General features: G+C 53.9%; 1 protein-coding gene across 1 annotated transcript in view; it reads right to left on the reverse strand.

Annotated features, from left to right (window-relative positions):
• LOC146805860 (uncharacterized) overlaps positions 1-20,930 on the reverse strand; it is a 224,637-nt gene that overhangs the window by 62,736 nt on the left and 140,971 nt on the right. The window contains exon 5 of the mRNA XM_085623190.1: positions 17,849-17,986. Coding sequence (XP_085479316.1) covers positions 17,849-17,986 — 138 coding nt within the window. The remainder of the gene's footprint in view (positions 1-17,848; positions 17,987-20,930) is intronic.

Here is a 20,930-nt window from a genome sequence, read left to right on the forward strand (position 1 = left end):
GTACTGTGTTTAGGTAATTTGAGCTTCCACTAAAGAATATCTGTAATCTTACAACTTCCAGCTAGACTATACCTGCTGTATTTAAAACGAGCCACCTCGTTACTTGATCATAACACTTTGAACACTGGGTTACTACATCCAACATCAGCAGGTATGTATAGTATTACATATCACAAGCCGTAGCCAATGTCCTTCTTGTATAATGGTCCTGAAAGTACCTAATTCACTTTTGAAGTGTTTACTCTTTAGAGCGCACCTACAATTGTGATTTTTAGCTTTTTTGCTCCCAAAGCTCTACCACCACTATAAATTTGAGCCTTAATTTCTGACTTCATGGACATGTAAGGTGCATCTGGGGGACTCTGGAAAAATAAAATGACTCCTGTTAATATGGCAGACTCTGGCATGGTGGTTAGACGCCTGGGATTAGGATGGACTGTGTGATGGGGCTTGGGCTCCTCACAACTTGGTAGCCTAGGATTTGATGCTGTCTCTTCCTGTATGGCAGCAAACCCCAGACTTGTACACCATCTGTAGGTAGGGTGGCCACTCCACCAGATGGGGGAATATCCATTGGATGAGGCATAGGCAGGGCTTTAAGTGGCATGAAAAACCTGGGGGGTCTCTCAAAGGGGCGTGGTCAATGTAATTAAGGGCGTGGCTTAAAAACGTAATCTAAAAATCTGTGCTTAGCATAGTGTGCCGCCCGACTTGTATTTGGCTGTTTCTGTCATTGCATCCAGATATGTGATAAAAGTACCATCATATCTACAAAAAGCCAGGAGTATTGGCTTTGTCAATGGTTGTTAGTTGCATAAAATAAATAGGCAACTATTGCTTGTTGTATAGAATATTGAAAAAGCTTCCACTTAAAGCCCTCGTGACACCACAACAATGTTGCTGCTCCTGAGTTTCAAAAAGTGAAGGGAAATCCAGAGAGAAAGTGACTCTCTTTAAAGGATTTCCCTTCCCCTACAACGCTCACCTGGCATGACTACATGCCGTAACTTCTCCACTAGTTAGAAGTGGGCAGTGTGAGCACGCACACATCAACGTGCCTGCTGTCACTGCAGTCCGGAAAAAAATGGACCACATGTGCCAGGGCACAAAACAGAGCCCAAAAGAGACCCGTTTCGAGGCCACCTTTAAAAAACTGCTGGTGCTCAGAACCGGTGAGACTCGGACCACTTAAAACCCACAATCGGAAAGCTGTAAGCGGTGCCTAATTTGAGCCAGTGGTTTCCGATGCCTGGCACTGGCACTTTATCTTTATACCAACACTTATGACAGCCTGCCACATGGTGGCGGTGTTAACCTTATTTTGAGATGAGTACAACAAACCTTGTATAATAATTCAATATATATTAAAATGACTGATGCCTGACACCCAACCCTATATTAATAGCTTGAGCGGCAGGTATTAGTCATTTTTAGGTCAAGTCTGTGAGGCTTCTTGTATCTACTCTGTTTGGGTCCGATGCATTGGGTTGGCTTTTGCGTGTCTTTTTCGATTCAAACCCTGAAAATGGCTAAAGGTGGGTGCATGTCCCACCGCTTCTGAAAGGTTTACTCCCATGGCGTTATGCCGTGGCAGCGAGCAGTGGTGTGCAGGGCGGCAGCTGCAGTGCCTCCTTGTCTCCGTGTGCCCACCCCACCACTCCTCTTTGTGTCCCTCCACTCCCCCTTGTCTCCGTGTGCCCGCCCCCACCACTCCTCTTTGTGTCCCACAACTCCCCCTTGTCTCCGTGTGCCCGCCCCCACCACTCCTCTTTGTGTCCGTCCACTCCCCCTTGTCTCCGTGTGCCCTCCCCCGCCACTCCTCTTTGTGTCCCTCCACTCCCCCTTGTCTCCGTGTGCCCGCCCCCACCACTCCTCTTTGTGTCCCTCCACTCCCCCTTGTCTCCCTGTGCCCGTCCCACCACTCCTCTTTGTGTCCCTCCACTCCCCCTTGTCTCCGTGTGCCCGCCCCACCACTCCTCTTTGTGTCCCTCCACTCGCCCTTGTCTCCCTGTGCCTGCCCCACCACTCCTCTTTGTGTCCCTCCACTTCCCCTTGTCTCCGTGTGCCCGCCCCCACCACTCCTCTTTGTGTCCCTCCACTCCCCCTTGTCTCCGTGTGCCCGCCCCCACCACTCCTCTTTGTGTCCCTCCACTCCCCCTTGTCTCCCTGTGCCCGCCCCACCACTCCTCTTTGTGTCCCTCCACTCCCCCTTGTCTCCGTGTGCCCGCCCCCACCACTCCTCTTTGTGTCCCTCCACTCCCCCGTGTCTCCGTGTGCCCGCCCCCGCCACTCCTCTTTGTGTCCCTCCACTCCCCCTTGTCTCCCTGTGCCCGCCCACCACTCCTCTTTGTGTCCCTCCACTCCCCCTTGTCTCCCTGTGACCACTCCACCACTCCTCTTTGTGTCCCTCCACTCCCCCTTGTCTCCGTGTGCCCGCCCCCGCCACTCCTCTTTGTGTCCCTCCACTCCCCCTTGTCTCCGTGTGCCCGCCCCCGTCTCCGTGTGCCCGCCCCCGCCACTGCTCTTTGTGTCCCTCCACTCCCCCTTGTCTCCCTGTGCCCGCCCCGCCACTCCTCTTTGTGTCCCTCCACTCCCCCTTGTCTCCGTGTGCCCGCCCCCGCCACTCCTCTTTGTGTCCCTCCACTACCCCTTGTCTCTGTGTGCCCGCCCCTCCACTCCTCTTTGTGTCCCTCCACTCCCCCTTGTCTCCCTGTGCCCGCCCCACCACTCCTCTTTGTGTCCCTCCACTCCTCCTTGTCTCCGTGTGCCCGCCCCCACCACTCCTCTTTGTGTCCCTCCACTCCCCCTTGTCTCTGTGTGCCCGCCCCGCCACTCCACTTTGTGTCCCTCCACTCCCCCTTGTCTCCGTGTGCCCGCCCCCGCCATTCCTCTTTGTGTCCCTCCACTCCCCCTTGTCTCCCTGTGCCTGCCCCACCACTCCTATTTGTGTCCCTCCACTCCCCCTTGTCTCCGTGTGCCCGCCCCCACCACTCCTCTTTGTGTCCCTCCACTCCCCCTTGTCTCCCTGTGCCCGCCCCTGCCACTCCTCTTTGTGTCCCTCCACTCCCCCTTGTCTCCCTGTGCCCGCCCCACCACTCCTCTTTGTGTCCCTCCACTCCCCCTTGTCTCCGTGTGCCTGCCCCACCACTCCTCTTTGTGTCCCTCCACTCCTCCTTGCCTCCATGTGCCCGCCCCCGCCACTCCTCTTTGTGTCCCTCCACTCCCCCTTGTCTCCGTGTGCCCGCCCCACCACTCCTCTTTGTGTCCCTCCACTCCCCCTTGTCTCCCTGTGCCCGCCCCACCACTCCTCTTTGTGTCCCTCCACTCCGCCTTGTCTCCGTGTGCCTGCCCCCACCACTCCTCTTTGTGTCCCTCCACTCCCCCTTGTCTCCGTGTGCCTGCCCCCACCACTCCTCTTTGTGTCCCTCCACTCCCCCTTGTCTCCGTGTGCCTGCCCCGCCACTCCTCTTTGTGTTCCTCCTCTCCCCCTTGTCTCCCTGAGCCCGCCTCACCACTCCTCTTTGTGTCCCTCCACTCCCCCTTGTCTCCATGTGCCTGCCCCCGCCACTCCTCTTTGTGTCCCTCCACTCCCCCTTGTCTCCGTGTGCCTGCCCCGCCACTCCTCTTTGTGTCCCTCCACTCCCCCTTGTCTCCGTGTGCCCGCCCCCACCACTCCTCTTTGTGTCCCTCCACTCCCCCTTGTCTCCCTGTGCCCGCCCCACCACTCCTCTTTGTGTCCCTCCAGTCCCCCTTGTCTCCCTGTGCCCACCTCACCACTCCTCTTTGTGTCTCTCCACTCCCCCTTGTCTCCATGTGCCCGCCCCCGCCACTCCTCTTTGTGTCCCTCCACTCCCCCTTGTCTCCCTGTGCCCGCCCCACCATTCCTCTTTGTGTCCCTCCACTCCCCCTTGTCTCCGTGTGCCCGCCCCACCACTCCTCTTTGTGTCCCTCCACTCCCCCTTGTCTCCGTGTGCCCGCCCCCACCACTCCTCTTTGTGTCCCTCCACTCCCCCTTGTCTCCGTGTGCCCACCCCCACCACTCCTCTTTGTGTCCCTCCACTCCCCCTTGTCTCCCTGTGCCCGCCCCACCACTCCTCTTTGTGTCCCTCCACTCCCCCTTGTCTCCGTGTGCCCGCCCCCACCACTCCTCTTTGTGTCCCTCCACTCCCCCTTGTCTCCGTGTGCCCACCCCCGCCACTCCTCTTTGTGTCCCTCCACTCCCCCTTGTCTCCATGTGCCCGCCCCGCCACTCCTCTTTGTGTCCCTCCACTCCCCCTTTTCTCCCTGTGCCCGCCCCACCACTCCTCTTTGTGTCCCTCCACTCCCCCTTGTCTCCCCGTGCCCGCCCCACCACTCCTCTTTGTGTCCCTCCACTCCCCCATGTCTCCCTGTGCCCGCCCCACCACTCCTCTTTGTGTCCCTCCACTCCCCCTTGTCTCCGTGTGCCCGCCCCCGCCACTCCTCTTTGTGTCCCTCCACTCCCCCTTGTCTCCGTGTGCCCGCCCCACCACTCCTCTTTGTGTCCCTCCACTCCCCCTTGTCTCCCTGTGCCTGCCCCACCACTCCTCTTTGTGTCCCTCCACTCCCCCTTGTCTCCGTGTGCCCACCCTCACCACTCCTCTTTGTGTCCCTCCACTCCCCCTTGTCTCCCTGTGCCCGCCCCACCACTCCTCTTTGTGTCCCTCCACTCCCCCTTGTCTCCGTGTGCCCGCCCCCGCCACTCCTCTTTGTGTCCCTCCACTCCCCCTTGTCTCCCTGTGCCCGCCCCACCACTCCTCTTTGTGTCCCTCCACTCCCCCATGTCTCCCTGTGCCCGCCCCACCACTCCTCTTTGTGTCCCTCCACTCCCCCTTGTCTCCGTGTGTCCGCCCCCGCGACTCCTCTTTGTGTCCCTCCACTCCCCCTTGTCTCCGTGTGCCCGCCCCACCACTCCTCTTTGTGTCCCTCCACTCCCCCTTGTCTCCCTGTGCCCGCCCCACCACTCCTCTTTGTGTCCCTCCACTCCCCCTTGTCTCCGTGTGCCCGCCCCCACAACTCCTCTTTGTGTCCCTCCACTCCCCCTTGTCTCCCTGTGCCCGCCCCCACCACTCCTCTTTGTGTCCCTCCACTCCCCCTTGTCTCCGTGTGCCCGCCCGCCACTCCTCTTTGTGTCCCTCCACTTCCCCTTGTCTCCGTGTGCCCGCCCCCGCCACTCCTCTTTGTGTCCCTCCACTCCCCCTTGTCTCCCTGTGCCCACCCCGCCACTCCTCTTTGTGTCCCTCCACTCCCCCTTGTCTCCGTGTGCCCGCCCCCGCCACTCCTCTTTGTGTCCCTCCACTCCCCCTTGTCTCCGTGTGCCCGCCCCGCCACTCCTCTTTGTGTCCCTCCACTCCCCCTTGTCTCCGTGTGCCCGCCCCCACCACTCCTCTTTGTGTCCCTCCACTCCCCCTTGTCTCCCTGTGCCCGCCCCACCACTCCTCTTTGTGTCCCTCCAGTCCCCCTTGTCTCCCTGTGCCCGCCTCACCACTCCTCTTTGTGTCTCTCCACTCCCCCTTGTCTCCGTGTGCCCGCCCCCGCCACTCCTCTTTGTGTCCCTCCACTCCCCCTTGTCTCCGTGTGCCCACCCCCGTCTCCGTGTGCCCGCCCCTGCCACTCCTCTTTGTGTCCCTCCACTCCCCCCTTGTCTCCCTGTGCCCGCCCCACCACTCCTCTTTGTGTCCCTCCACTCCCCCTTGTCTCCGTGTGCCCGCGCCCACCACTCCTCTTTGTGTCCCTCCACTCCCCCTTGTCTCCGTGTGCCTGCCCCCACCACTCCTCTTTTTGTCCCTCCACTCCCCCTTGTCTCCGTGTGCCCACCCCCACCACTCCTCTTTGTGTCCCTCCACTCCCCATTATCTCCCTGTGCCCGCCCCACCACTCCTCTTTGTGTCCCTCCACTCCCCCTTGTGTCTGTGTGCCCACTTCTGCCACTCCTCTTTGTGTCCCTCCACTCCCCCTTGTCTCCGTGTGCCTGCCCCCACCACTCCTCTTTGTGTCCCTCCACTCCCCCTTGTCTCCCTGTGCCCGCCCCACCATTCCTCTTTGTGTCCCTCCACTCCCCCTTGTCTCCGTGTGCCCGCCCCCACCACTCCTCTTTGTGTCCCTCCACTCCCCCTTGTCTCCGTGTGCCCGCCCCCACCACTCCTCTTTGTGTCCCTCCACTCCCCCTTGTCTCCGTGTGCCCACCCCCACCACTCCTCTTTGTGTCCGTCCACTCCCCCTTGTCTCCCTGTGCCCGCCCCACCACTCCTCTTTGTGTCCCTCTACTCCCCCTTGTCTCCGTTTGCCCGCCCCCACCACTCCACTTTGTGTCCCTCCACTCCCCCTTGTCTCTGTGTGCCCACCCCCGCCACTCCTCTTTGTGTCCCTCCACTCCCCCTTGTCTCCATGTGCCCGCCCCACCACTCCTCTTTGTGTCCCTCCACTCCCCCTTTTCTCCCTGTGCCCGCCGCACCACTCCTCTTTGTGTCCCTCCACTCCCCCTTGTCTCCCTGTGCCCGCCCCACCACTCCTCTTTGTGTCCCTCCACTCCCCCATGTCTCCCTGTACCCGCCCCACCACTCCTCTTTGTGTCCCTCCGCTCCCCCTTGTCTCCGTGTGCCCGCCCCCGCCACTCCTCTTTGTGTCCCTCCACTCCCCCTTGTCTCCATGTGCCCGCCCCCACAACTCCTCTTTGTGTCCCTCCACTCCCCCTTGTCTCCCTGTGCCCGCCCCACCACTCCTCTTTGTGTCCCTCCACTCCCCCTTGTCTCCGTGTGCCCACCCCCACCACTCCTCTTTGTGTCTCTCCACTCCCCCTTGTCTCCCTGTGCCCGCCCCACCCCTCCTCTTTGTGTCCCTCCACTCCCCCTTGTCTCCGTGTGCCCGCCCCCGCCACTCCTCTTTGTGTCCCTCCACTCCCCCTTGTCTCCCTGTGCCCGCCCCACCACTCCTCTTTGTGTCCCTCCACTCCCCCATGTCTCCCTGTGCCCGCCGCACCACTCCTCTTTGTGTCCCTCCACTCCCCCTTGTCTCCGCGTGTCCGCCCCCGCAACTCCTCTTTGTGTCCCTCCACTCCCCCTTGTCTCCGTGTGCCCGCCCCCACCACTCCTCTTTGTGTCCCTCCACTCCCCCTTGTCTCCCTGTGCCCGCCCCACCACTCCTCTTTGTGTCCCTCCACTCCCCCTTGTCTCCGTGTGCCCGCCCCCACCACTCCTCTTTGTGTCCCTCCACTCCCCCTTGTCTCCCTGTGCCCGCCCCACCACTCCTCTTTGTGTCCCTCCACTCCACCTTGTCTCCGTGTGCCCGCCCCCGACACTCCTCTTTGTTTCCCTCCACTCCACCTTGTCTCCCTGTGCCCGCCCACCACTCCTCTTTGTGTCCCTCCACTCCCCCTTGTCACTCTGTGCCCGCCCCACCACTCCTCTTTGTGTCCCTCCACTCCCCCTTGTCTCCGTGTGCCCGCCCCCGCCACTCCTCTTTGTGTCCCTCCACTCCCCCTTGTCTCAGTGTGCCTGCCCCGTCTCTGTGTGCCCGCCCCGCCACTCCTCTTTGTGTCCCTCCACTCCCCCTTTTCTCCGTGTGCCCGCCCCCGCCACTCCTCTTTGTGTCCCTCCACTCCCCCTTGTCTCCGTGTGCCCGCCCACCACTCCTCTTTGTGTCCCTCCACTCCCCCTTGTCTCCGTGTGCCCGCCTCCACCAATCCTCTTTGTGTCCCTCCACTCCCCCTTGTCTCCCTGTGCCCGCCCCACCACTCCTCTTTGTGTCCCTCCACTCCCCCTTGTCTCCGTGTGCCCGCCCCCGCCACTCCTCTTTGTGTCCCTCCACTCCCCCTTGTCTCCCTGTGCCCGCCCCCACCACTCCTCTTTGTGTCCCTCCACTCCCCCTTGTCTCCCTGTGCCCGCCCCCGCCACTAGAGATGCTTGTTGATGTTTACCCATAACAACAGCAGCTGGAAAGCGTCATTTATTCATACACCGGGAGATGTATAGCACCAATCTGTTACCTCACGCCCGATTCTTCTAACTGCTCCGACCAGAAGTCACAGTACTGAAGCACATCCGACACAGTTGTACATACAGGTGCGAATGTGTCGTGCAGTGTGTGACATGCCACGAGTAACTGCACGTATTTAACTACTGAGGAAGCCAGTATGCAGCGGTGCCAGTGTCACCAGGCAAGGACAAGTGTAAGGGCAGCTGGTGAGGCACGAGAGTGTGTGCCGTGCAAGAGCCCTAGCTCTTTTGAGCAATGAATGGACGGACAGCTGGCGGTCGGACGAGAACTTGTTGTTTCATCTTATGTCGCTGCCCCCTCCATGGAGGCCACTAGCATCTCAGGTTTGGTTTATTTTACACACTCAGCTATATTAAAAGACTGTTCTATTTTCAACGTGTGTAATAACTCTGGGACCTGGAGTCTCTTTTGGGTTCGACTCTTCACTTTATGAAAGGCACCCTTCTGCTCCAAGCGTCCTTCGCTCGTGCTGTATAATGCACTTTCCAGCCTCCTCCCTGAGTCGGTAGAAATCCTGAACCCCATGTTACAGCACAACTGCACAATGTTACAGGAACTAATGGGGTTGTGCGCCATCTGTTGGGTAAAGAGCGCCATGCCAGTTTCTCGTCGCTTGTTCAGGAAGAGGAGGACATCTAACCCTTTGAGAACGCTGTACTATTTCGGTTTTTTTTAAAAGTCACACCATGTGGTCCTTCATGATCGGGCATATTTTTGCAAGCCAGCCTGTCTGCTTATCAGGGCCCTGTGACGTCAAGGGTGCACTTAATGACAGTAAAGAGCACTCACGCCTGCTTCCCAACGCTTATCTGCGTGGGTGCTGGGCCTCTCCCTTCCCTTGAATACATCGTCACACGTAGCCCTCGTTCAAGAAAGCGCCTCGAGGCGTAAGTAATGCATTCAGGCTGCTGCCTACTTCAACGCTCCTTTCCCAATAGGACCCCGCTAACATGGGTTACATGATGCTCACTTCCTGGGTAGCAGCTGTACCACAAATGCGTCCACTGCTTATAGTGCCAATATCGGCAACCGTTATCATATCATACATCAGTACATAATCATAATAAAACACACGACACTGAATGTAAGTGGAGAAATATTGCTGCAGGTTTATTAGCATAATAAATACGCAAACACGGTGGGTTATCTTACGGGCGATCCCAGGGCAGGCCAGCCCCATGGCGCCTGCCCGTCTGATAAGCCTAGGGTCACCATGGCAGCGCCAATTGGTGACCACCAAATGTTGGGAGGGTCCACCCCTCCCATCCGTGAACCTCCAGTCCACATGCTTCACCACGCCCCCCCGTGATGGGTGGGCGGAGCATACATGGCAGCCCCCGGTTGCTCAGACCCACAACCGCCTGTCGGTAGCGGGGCGCCGTAGGTCTTCCAGTGGACACGCTAAAAGATCCCTGGGTATCCTGGCTTAGCACCACACGGTGCTGCTGCATGCTATACCCCTTGGTATGTGCAGACCCTGGATCGCCCTGTAACTCCTCCTGCAACACAAAAGTGAAAGTTGTTAGAAAACCTTCCCCCCCCTTCTTGACCCTCCTGATGCCGGGTAAGCGGATGGGCGGGTAAGGCAAAACGAGCGGACAAGAGGGCGAGGAGGGGGCGGGGACCGAATATGTACCCCCTCAAGGCCCCTCCCCGCCGGAAGCAGCTACCTGCTTGGGGTCTCCCTAGGTCAAGCCCAGGGACAAGACCTCCCACCCCTGTGCCTTCCTGTGGCACTAAGGCGGCCGCCCTCAAGGGGGCGGGCCGCTGCGCAACCCCCACCCCGGGCAGCCTTACATAGTGCCAATATCGGCAACCGTTATCATATCATACATCAGTACATAATCATAATAAAACACACGACACTGAATGTAAGTGGAGAAATATTGCTGCAGGTTTATTAGCATAATAAATACGCAAACACGGTGGGTTATCTTACGGGCGATCCCAGGGCAGGCCAGCCCCATGGCGCCTGCCCGTCTGATAAGCCTAGGGTCACCATGGCAGCGCCAATTGGTGACCACCAAATGTTGGGAGGGTCCACCCCTCCCATCCGTGAACCTCCAGTCCACATGCTTCACCACGCCCCCCCGTGATGGGTGGGCGGAGCATACATGGCAGCCCCCGGTTGCTCAGACCCACAACCGCCTGTCGGTAGCGGGGCGCCGTAGGTCTTCCAGTGGACACGCTAAAAGATCCCTGGGTATCCTGGCTTAGCACCACACGGTGCTGCTGCATGCTATACCCCTTGGTATGTGCAGACCCTGGATCGCCCTGTAACTCCTCCACAGCCTTGGGAGTGGCCACCGTCACTACCAGGGCCCCCCACCAGAACCCCTATTAATAGCAACCCGCAGCTGTCAGAGCTTCTCCTAGATCCAGTAAAAACAGTCCCATGCCTAAATCCGAGAGGTGAACCCCATCGCCTTTGAGACATCCCGTTGACTTGGCATGCAGAAGGCCGTGCCTGATGAAACCAAAGCCTCTTTGCTCCGTGAACTTGCGCATAGCGCTGTTAACCTTTCTTCTAGATGCCTCGATGGCATCGCCTGAGCGAGCACCACGCCAAATAGTACGTGGAGTCATCTCAGACCACCACAGCTCACACGGTCCTAACAACACGCTCAACTTGCAGAAAGTATCCCTCATGTCTTGTAGTAGAGCTCTCCTTCCTAGTGATGTGAGGTCATTCCCCCCCAGGTGAACCACCAAGAGGTTGGGCGGCAGCCACCCTCCCCGGAGTCTCTGCTTAACCTTCCGTAACAAGTCGCACCAGCGCAAGCCTGGGAAACCCAACCACGTGATGTCCGTGTTGGCAAATCCATTCTGCCACTCTCTTGCCGCCGCCCAAAGTGCCAGTCTTGCAATAATTGAGTGACCAATTACCCACACCTTCATACCTAATAAAGAGAAAATTGGATTTGAGTATAATGTTTATTAAGCGGAAAAGAAAGCAACACAAGCAAACATCAGCACCTCTGCAGTACAGGTATACGTCATCAAGAAGAACCAGCGAGGGAGGGGAGCCCTGCTATGAACGTGGGCACCACAGACAGCCCCCCCCAAGTGACCCACAGCCCCGCCGGCCACCCTTAGGGCCGGATGTACCGCTTGAAGCAATGCGACTGCCAGCGCCCCACCATCATAATACCTTCTGCAGGCATTCCCGCCAGGAACGCTGTGGTGGCCGCACCTATGCGGAAGGAGTGGCTGCTGAATACTTTGCCCCTGACCTCATGGCCGGACAGCCTAAGGCAGGCCTTGAGGATGTGGTCCACTTGAAATCTAGTGACCGGGAGGCCATCCTGATGCACTAGCAGGTAACCCACCTCCCGCGGGCGAAGCAGCAGGTAGGTTCTGACACAGGCTACCGGGCAGTATCTCTCATCCCCCAGGCCATGAAGCACCACTACCCTCCCTCGCCCTAGCTGGTCAGTTTTGGACTGTCTAATGACTATTTTCAAGCACCCCGGTTCAAGTTCCACGTCCTTTACGTTCAGTGCCACCCCCGAAGAGTCAGATTTGGAGCGGGCCACTAGTTCCCCTATCCTGAAGGCACCAAAGAAGGCCAGGGAAAAACAGGCCGAGAACAGCGTAGCTTCGTACCTAGAGTGAGTGGCCCTATCCATGCAGTCCAACATTCCTTGTAGCAGTGAGAAAGTAATGGGGGACCTGGGATCCGGGGATCGCGGATCCATTTTCGCCCACCCTCGCAGAGCTGCCCTGATCACAAAAGCCTTGGTGGGATCCGCCTGCCCCCTCAATCTAGCGTGGTGGCTGATGGCAGCGAGGTGGCCCGATATCCAGGAATGAGTTTTCCCCTCCCCTCTGGCCCACAGCAAGAATTGTTGGACTCTAAGTTCCAGCGCCACCTGATCCTCCTCCCAGCCCCCTGTAACTGCACAAAAGAGGGTGACACAGCTCCCGTAGCGCTTCGCAGTTCTGGGGGCTAACGACCGCTCTCCCAGCTCCCTCATCCGTGGTCCCACTTCAGCAGCCGCCACAAGTGCGGCGGGAAAGGGGTCCCCTCTTGACGTGCGCTCGGCCAGGCCTCCCGGAAGCGGTGCCACTGGAAACGAGACAAAGAGTCAGCGGCAACATTAGAAATCCCTGGAATGTGCCTGGCCCTGCACTCTACGTTGTTAAATAGGCAGGCCCTGGCAAGCTCTCGCAGTAGACACAGGACTAGGGGGCAGCTAGCAGACTGGGAGTTGATGGCCTGCACCACCGCCAGGTTGTCAGACCAGAAAAGCACCCGTTTGGCGGCCAGGGCCCTGGGCCAGAGATGAAAAGCAACCACAATGGGGAAGAGTTCCAGGACCGTGATCTTGGACGTGACCTTTTTTCTGTGCCAGGCGTTGGGCCACCTCTCTGCGCACCACTCCTTGTCCAAAATCACTCCGAACCCTTCCCGGCCAGATGCATCAGAAAAGAGGGCCAGCTCCCGGCTGTTGGCCCAGGGGTCGCGCCAGATGACAGCCCCATTAAAGTTGACTAGAAAGTTTGCCCACATGACTAGGTCTTCGCGCATCCCCTTGTTCAGCTTGACCATGTGGTGCTTCCTGCTCACCGAGGCCGTGGCTCTAGCTAACCTTCGCGCAAAAGCCCTACCCGCGGGGATGACTCTGGCAGCGAAGTTTAGCTTCCCCAGGAGGCTCTGAATGACAGCCAAGGAAACCTTCTCCCTCCCTACCACTTGGCTAATCTGGTCTCTCAGGTCCCGCACCTTGTCAGCTGGCAGCCTGGCCTCCCCCGCCACAGTGTCCAGCTCGATCCCTAAGAAAGAGAGAACTTGAGCCGGGCCTTCCGTTTTCTTAGGGGCCAAAGGAACACCGAAATGATGCATCAGTGCCTGAAAATCAACCAGGGCTCCCTTACATTCCTGAGTGCCATCCCTCCCGATGAAAAGGAAGTCATCTAAGTAATGGGAAACCCCTGAAAAACTGTACGTGTGCTGGAAGGCCCAATGAAGAAAGGAGCTGAAAGCCTCAAAGAAGGCACAGGAAACCGCGCACCCCATGGGCATGCACTTGTCAAAGTAGTACATGCCGTCCACCTTGAAACCCAGCAAGTGTTGGCTGCTGGGGTGCACTGGTAGTAACCGAAAGGCCGACTCAATGTCAGCCTTCGCCAACCAGGCTCCTTTGCCAGCCCTCCTTACCAGGTCAAGTGCAACATCCAGTGTACAATAAGACACCGAGCAAGACCCCTCCTGCAGGCCGTGGTTTACTGAGCCCCCCTCAGGGTAAGACAAGTGGTGAATTAACCTGAAAGACCCCGGATCTTTTTTAGGGACCAAGCCAAGGGGGGAGACTACAAAGTTGTCTAACGGGGGCTCCCTGAAAGGACCCGCCACCCGCCCCAGCCTCAGTTCCTTCTGAACTTTTTCATTCAAGACCTGTGGGAGGGCCCTGGCCGATCTGAGGTTCTCCGCATCGCGGCCGGACAGTGGACCTACATAGGGGATGGTGAAGCCCAGCGAGAAGCCTTCAAGCAGGAGCGCGCTGTCAGCGGAGAGGGGGTACAGTCTGAGTAGCTCTAGCATACGGTCCAGGAGGACCGGGGAAGGACCCTTGCTGGCCAGGGGCGCAGGAGAGCAGGCGACCAGGTCGTTAGGAGGGAGAAAGAGGGGTGGGGCCGCAGCTGGGGGGAGGAGTGGAGGCGAATCAAGCCGATGGCTTGGCGGAGTCAGCAGGCTTCTTGTCCTGTTTGGATTGGCACGAGGCAGCGGGGTGACGCCCCCCGCACTTGCTGCATGAGTGCTGGAAACGGCACTTGACCCCCCAAGAGCAAGCGCCGGCATTGAAAAGGTTGCAAGTCCCAGGAGAGACCCGCTTGGCCCCCCCTCCCCTGCCACCCCCTCTACGCCCGCCCCGAAAGGACTGCCTCGCTTGCTTCGCATTGAACTGGGAGTTCCCTGTCTGCCCACCTCCTCCGGACCCTTTGGGAAGAGAGGCAGGACTCTTGGATCCCCGAGACCCCATGTGGTCCATCCACAGCTGTACCTCTTTCTGGTCCCATTCCATCTCGGGGCAAATGGCCATCTTTTTTCTGAACTCCATGTCATAATTAAGCCACCCTTCCCCGCCCCACTTCTGCGCCTCTGTGTGAATTAGCCTCTGGTACAGTACCAAAGCCTGGCCCTGTTCAGGAAATTTTTCAAGTATCACAGATTGAAGGATGGAAAAGGCGGCTAGCCAATTGTCTATTGTTTTAAAACGAGCGGACAAGAGGGCGAGGAGGGGGCGGGGACCGAATATGTACCCCCTCAAGGCCCCTCCCCGCCGGAAGCAGCTACCTGCTTGGGGTCTCCCTAGGTCAAGCCCAGGGACAAGACCTCCCACCCCTGTGCCTTCCTGTGGCACTAAGGCGGCCGCCCTCAAGGGGGCGGGCCGCTGCGCAACCCCCACCCCGGGCAGCCTTACATTACTACAGCGCGTCTTCATATAGCGCTCCTCTGGGATTTGTTAAGAGCCCTTCATTTGGCTGCTTCACAGGTTCAGGCATTGCCAAGTGGATATAAGATGGCTCCAATATAGAAATATAAAGGCATTCTGGCTTGTACACAGACACCACTTCTACCTGCTGCACAATCTGATTACAGAGGAGTGCTGAAAGATGTGTGTGTGTGGGTGCGTTGGCTGATGTCCTGTTTCAGATGCTGTGTCCCCGCGACAAGGTGGACAAACAGGAGATTCATATGTTGCATTCGGGGTAATGATTTTAAGTTGATGCATGGCCTGTCTGTGTTTGTAAGTAAACTGATAATGTTACAGAACTTTACACGATGGCAGCATGAAAGTCTCTGGTTGCAGAGTGAATGAATCAATGACGTGGTATTCACCTATGATATCATTCGGCTAAAATGTGAACGGTCTCTTGCTGTGAACCATCCCCACAGTGGTCAACTCTAACCGGTTAACTCTCAACCACTCAGTTTAGCCGTCAAAAAGAAATGATATATTTTCCCTGTTGTCCTGTCTACCACCGAGGAGCCGTTCACCCTATGCTGCAGGTGAAAGGGCGAGGGTAGAACAGGCAGCCGTCACAAAGTATAGGCACCTGTCACCAAGTAATGAGGTGCAACTCTCACACCCTACTTTTTTATAGCGTGCTTAATGTTGAAGTTCTACCATTTCTAAGCGCTGTTACCAACAGGTTTTTGTTTCCCCCCATAATAATAATACTTGTTTTATCCAATTTGACCATATAGGCCCTCAGAGGGGGCTCATCTTGCCAGTGGATACATCTCAGGAGGCGAAGAGGGTTTCAACCAATGTCACTAGAGTTTAGCACCAGTGTCTGATGCTTGTCAGGCAATGGGGAGTGCACTAAATGTAGTCCCAGGTATTCCCCGAGAGGCGCCTTCTCTGCCACCCTCTGTCTGGTTGTATGGAACAGAGTTGCTGATGATGGAACCAGTGTGTGGGCTGAGCTGGCAGAGAGAGATTCATGAAGCATTATTTGAGGTGGGTTTGCTGTTAATGTTCAACCATGCAGTCTCCCATCCGACATTGGAAAGATGTGACCTCCTCGGCAGTGGCGTCAGGTGAAGCCTGGGCACTGGCAGCAGTAGTAACCCTGGCCTTGGGTATCAATGGCGGCTCCCTTAATGACTGAGGATACTGCAGTGTTGTGACAAGGATTTCAGAAGCCGCCTGAGATTTTTGCTAAGATCTTTTGGGCAGGGTGTGATTATTGAGTATTGAATGCAGTGAAATAAGTGCCAGTCCCCAAAAATAAGTGCTGGTGCCCCCCAATTCTCCCCAGCAACCACTGGCTCAAATTAGGCACTGCTCATACCGCTCTTTAACCGTGGTTTCTTCCACATCTGGAGGACTAGGGGGTTTTGAAGTGCTGCTTCTGTCGGTTTCAAGGTCGTCAAATATTATTATAGCAGAGCATTAAATATTTCAAAGGCAGGATGTTTGATTTATAGAACAATCACCCCGTTTTAGCTCAAACTTCTCTTTGGCTTTGGCTTTGCAAGCATTTGGAAATGAAACTCACTTTATATGGCACAGGGAGGTATTATCTTGCAGGAAATGATAATTAAACACATGTGAAGACTGCTTGAACAAGGGATGTCATTGCCAAATGCTTGCTGTTGTAGTTTTAGTTCAGCATAATGTATTCGGGTGGGAGCGGGAACTTTGAGAGATTCCATAGAAACATCAGTGAGCTGAGCTGGTAGGGAGTAAAGGAAGGGAGAGGGCAGGGCCCCTCTAGCGAGGGACATGTTTGGGTCAAGTCGAGAGTCAGCGAGCATGCACTGCTCTGCGACGCATGCTATAGTCTCTGCGAGGTTTGAACTCGTAAGCTTAGCTACCAAGCATTAGCAAAATCAATAGCTCTAGCCAAACACTTATAAAGCCCCAAAGGCGAGACCTATAGGCTTTGCCAATGCTTGTTAATGTATCATAACAGTCTGAATTGTCACACTTGTCGGAGTGTGATGGTTGGTTGTGTTGGTACTGTCATTGGCAGCACTGGCAGAGGTAATGGATGGTGCAAGCTGCAATTACGTTGTTTGGGTGCATATCGGGGTGGGCCAGAGCAGACAGCTGGAGTGCCTGCAATAGCCGGTGAACAGTTCAGGAGACGCACAGTGGCAGTGACTGTATAGGAAGGGCGTGCCAGTCTCTAGGGCAGGTTTAGCACAGCCAGACCGATGGAGATAGAGGCAACTTTCATACCTCTGCCAGCTCTTGAACATTAGTAGTTTGAGATTTTGAGCAGGATGAGGAGCTAGTAGGGCGAGATGTCTGAGGGTGTAAGGCATGTTCGGCATTTGGAGCGTGGGACGAGAGTGCTTGGCATCCTCCTGTGTCCGGAACATTCTGTTTCTTGGCAGAAACCACAGACGCAAACACACACGCACACACACTCACTCCAGGTCCAGTTATCTACCCATCCATCCACTTATCCACTCATCTACCCATTCATTCTTGCATCCACCCATTCATCAATACATGCAGTCATCCACTAACTGACCAGTTCCTCAGTCCTTGCACTCAACCGTAATCTCACTGACACATTCATTTATCCATGCACTCCCTCATCTATTCATCATCCATGGACTGATTCACCCATCCATACACTTACTCAGTTATTTATCCACCCATGGACTGTGTCACTTACACACCCATTTCTTAATGAATGTGTTCATCTTCTAATCATTCTTTCATCCATTAATTCGTGCATACATCCTTTCACCCTACCACTCATTCTAGCATGCATTCACCTCTGCACACACAACCTATTCAAGCAATTAAAAAGCATTTTCACTTATACGAAAAATCAGACTTTTCGGCTTCCTCCATGCTTGTTCCTTATGTTGGATTTAGGAAATCGGTCTGAAAATGTTCCTCCATCATGTGTTTAGTCTGGTCCTCCAGGAAAATCTACGTCTTTTTCTCTTAATACACCTTGTAAAGCTTGAAATAATAACTACTGTAATTTGCTAATACAACCTATTACTTCCTTGACTGTCATGAATATTTTAATGGCAAACAACGTCCTCCATGCCCGGCTACGTCGGAGCCAATTTTCCACTGGCAGCACACATTCAATGAGCACAAACAGGGGAGAGAAAACACTAACATTGGGCAAGTGGAATTACCTCAGCATGTACATTAGACATTTCAAAATCAAAAGATTCTCATACTTTGACTTTGTAATCCATGTGCCATCAAGGAGCCTTTCCAAACATCTGTTCATGAGTTTGCTAATGGAGGACTCATAAGTAAAGAAAGGTGTGGAGGCCATGAACCATCTCACTACCTCAAAGGGCTAGCATCACAGGCACACGGTGAACCATGAGAGTGCAACCTACCGGTACATGTTTCGATCAGGGGACCTTTTGTAGCTCTTCATCGCGACATCTCCAAGGCAGATGTAGTTGGATGGAGGGATCATCTCGTAGATTGTAACTGGTCTGTGCGCAGAACTCCCTTTATCGCTCCAGATTTTCCTGCAATGTTCAATTACATTTTTCCAGTTACATATGTCTCCATAATACTTAAATGAAGATAGTAAGGTCTAGCGTCAAAGCCTCCAGCCTTCTTTGTGTGGAATAGCGTACTATAGGCATTAAGAGCAAGGCAAAGTGCCCAGCTTCACACACAGTGCTGACTTTAATGTTGGTAGCGCCCGATGCAGCAATCTTTGTTGGTGCCCTCCCACCCCATGATCTACTTCACAGATTCCCTCACTACCACCACACGGCGGTGCCCTCATCTCTCCTCAGCAACTCTCCCATTTATTTTATAGCACTACACATTCCAATATGGACATTCAAAGCACTTTACATCACAAACATATTATACAGAGACAATGAATCTTACACGTGTGTAAGTCAATGTATAGCAAATGTTAAGACAATGATGACTACAAGGGGTAAAAGTCACATTTCATCCATACTGGTAGGCAATGTGGTTTAGATTTGCTAACACTTTGCGCCAGGTTTGGCTCACAGTTGAAACATAAACCCAAAACTGTTATGTTGGGATTTACTATCCAATGCAAATCACGGTTTGCATTGGGTAATTTCCTAAAGTAACACAAATTTGTGCTGTGTGCTGCTTTGCATTACATTACGTGAAAGGGGCGTTCCATGAGTGGTACATTGGTGTTTCCATGCAATCACCCAAGGGTTTGATGCAAAACCCTACCTCCAAGAATCGTAGACAGGTATTTGCACCAAAATCTTACGATTCCTTGAGGTAAGGTCAACAAGGACAAATGTTTTCATTTCTCCTCGTTTTTCCTACTTTGCATGTGTGATGCATTGTACAGCATGAAGTGTTTTTGACAGTTTTTGCCCTGGAAGTCCTGTAACTTGGGAAGAGCCTAAATAAATCTATGTCTTTTCCAATTGGATTGGAAGCCACGTGTAAAATTCCACACGTTTTTAGTATTATTCTCAATTGGCACAAACCAAATTGTTTTTAGATCGGGCTTTAGACAATAAATAATAAATCTGTATTTGTAAAGCGCAAACTACTCACCCTTACGGGTCTCAAGGCGCTGGGGCCGTTGTGGAAACTAAGTGAGCTATTGCCCAGAGTCACATGGTGCTGAGCTGAGCTGCCGCAGGAGCTGGGGATCGAACCGTGAATCCTGTGCCCCAAAGTCAGCTGCCCTGGCCGCTGCACCACACCGCTCCACCATATGATGTTACTAAAAGTATGTATTCTGTATACATAATTCTAGTGGCTTTCAGACAGCCCTCTTTATGCCTCTGTCTATTGCTATGTCATTCATATATTTATTTTGCCCTTTACAGCCTTGTTATGTGAACATTACAGTATGTCATTAGATTGCAATTTGTAATGTTGATGGGTTTCTTCAATGCTGTTGATGAACTATTATTTGGGAATGTTTATATGTCATCGTTTTGGGGTTCTGGAATGTGACGATGTGCAGGGATTGAAGGCTGTCGCAGTTGGAGAGAATGAAATGTTTTTTAATTACACATGCGAGCTTGAAAAAAAAGTCTTGGATCTGTTTCGACACACTGAACACTTTTAACTCGGAATTGCTGTCCTATTTGTGAACAGTTTAGGGATTTTCCTACAGAATGAGGTGAGAATTCACATGAAGGTGACAATTCATGTGTCATGTAAGGATTACATGCTTTTACATATTTGTAACTGTGTAATAAGGTAATAGGAACTCTATTACATGCCTGGCCAGGCAGTGATAGGCACAGCTTTGTATTCTATTACCTGCCTGTTTGGAACTGTTTGTCTATATAGCACGGTGACAGGCACACCTTTTGATTACTTCTAGGCTCGCTGGGCTGTTTCACTATTTTTTGTTACTTATATTTAGGCTTTCCTGTTTTCAGTTTCTATTTCTAGTAAATTCTGGTGGGGTTTTTTCAGTTTTTTCAGTACCATAAAAATACAGTGATTAGCAGTGGATACACATTTACCTGCCATAAAAAACAACAGAAACAGTGTTTTTCCGGTGTTTATGGAATGTTTTGTTTTTAATTATTGCTTGCTTTCTGAACTGATAGTGCATGTGTATAGATAGCGTGTGTACTGGGTATATGAGGTCCAAATACATTTTTACAAATCTAACTTATTTAAGTATACCATACAATACTTCTTTAGTCAGTCTTTGGTCATGCTCGCTAGCTCTGTCCCTCCTATGTAAACGTTTATCTGTGAAAAGGCCTTCTCAATATTGGCACTTGAGACGGCAATGCCAAAACAGCCAGTACACAATTTGCTAACGCTGGCCAATGACATAGCTTTCCATGCCAATACTGGTGCACCTGAAGATTCTGATTGTGATTGTCTATGACATGTTCTGCAACATATGCATTGAATTGGGCACACATGCCCTCAGTTATTGAAGTGGTCAAAAATGAAGCAGTACTTTTCAAAGTCTGGAGAAAATTCTGAAGGGATCTAGAACTTGTACAGAGTACCTCAGTGAGGCTTCATTAACTTCAAACGCCATAGTTGGTGAAGGGACATTGCTATGCATCATTGCAAGCCATTTCCCATAGACTGTAAAATAAAATTTCCTGAATTGCTCCTCAACATTTCTTTGCTTACCAAGTAGCAAGAACTCCAACATGGAGCATGTTGTAGTGCCTAAAGTCACTAACAATGTTGCCCAGCCTAGTCTCAAGGAGATGTTGCACATCTACACCAATTAGGTTGAACACTTAGTATACAAGGGTGTTTTCAGACTCTAGTATTTTAATTAAGTCCACTACAGCAGTCATGATTTCCTGTAAAAACCTAAGAATGCAGTAGACTGTACATTTTTCACATCACTACCAATATGTGACCAAAGGTCATCACATTTCTTGCCTTTGGCATCATCACCAAGCACAAATCGCATAAACTGTCGCCACATGGCTAATATGGTATTCACCGCCTCTAGGACTAAGAACT

Source organism: Triturus cristatus, chromosome 8 (assembly GCF_964204655.1).
Source record: "Triturus cristatus chromosome 8, aTriCri1.1, whole genome shotgun sequence".
Lineage (NCBI taxonomy): Eukaryota > Metazoa > Chordata > Amphibia > Caudata > Salamandridae > Triturus > Triturus cristatus.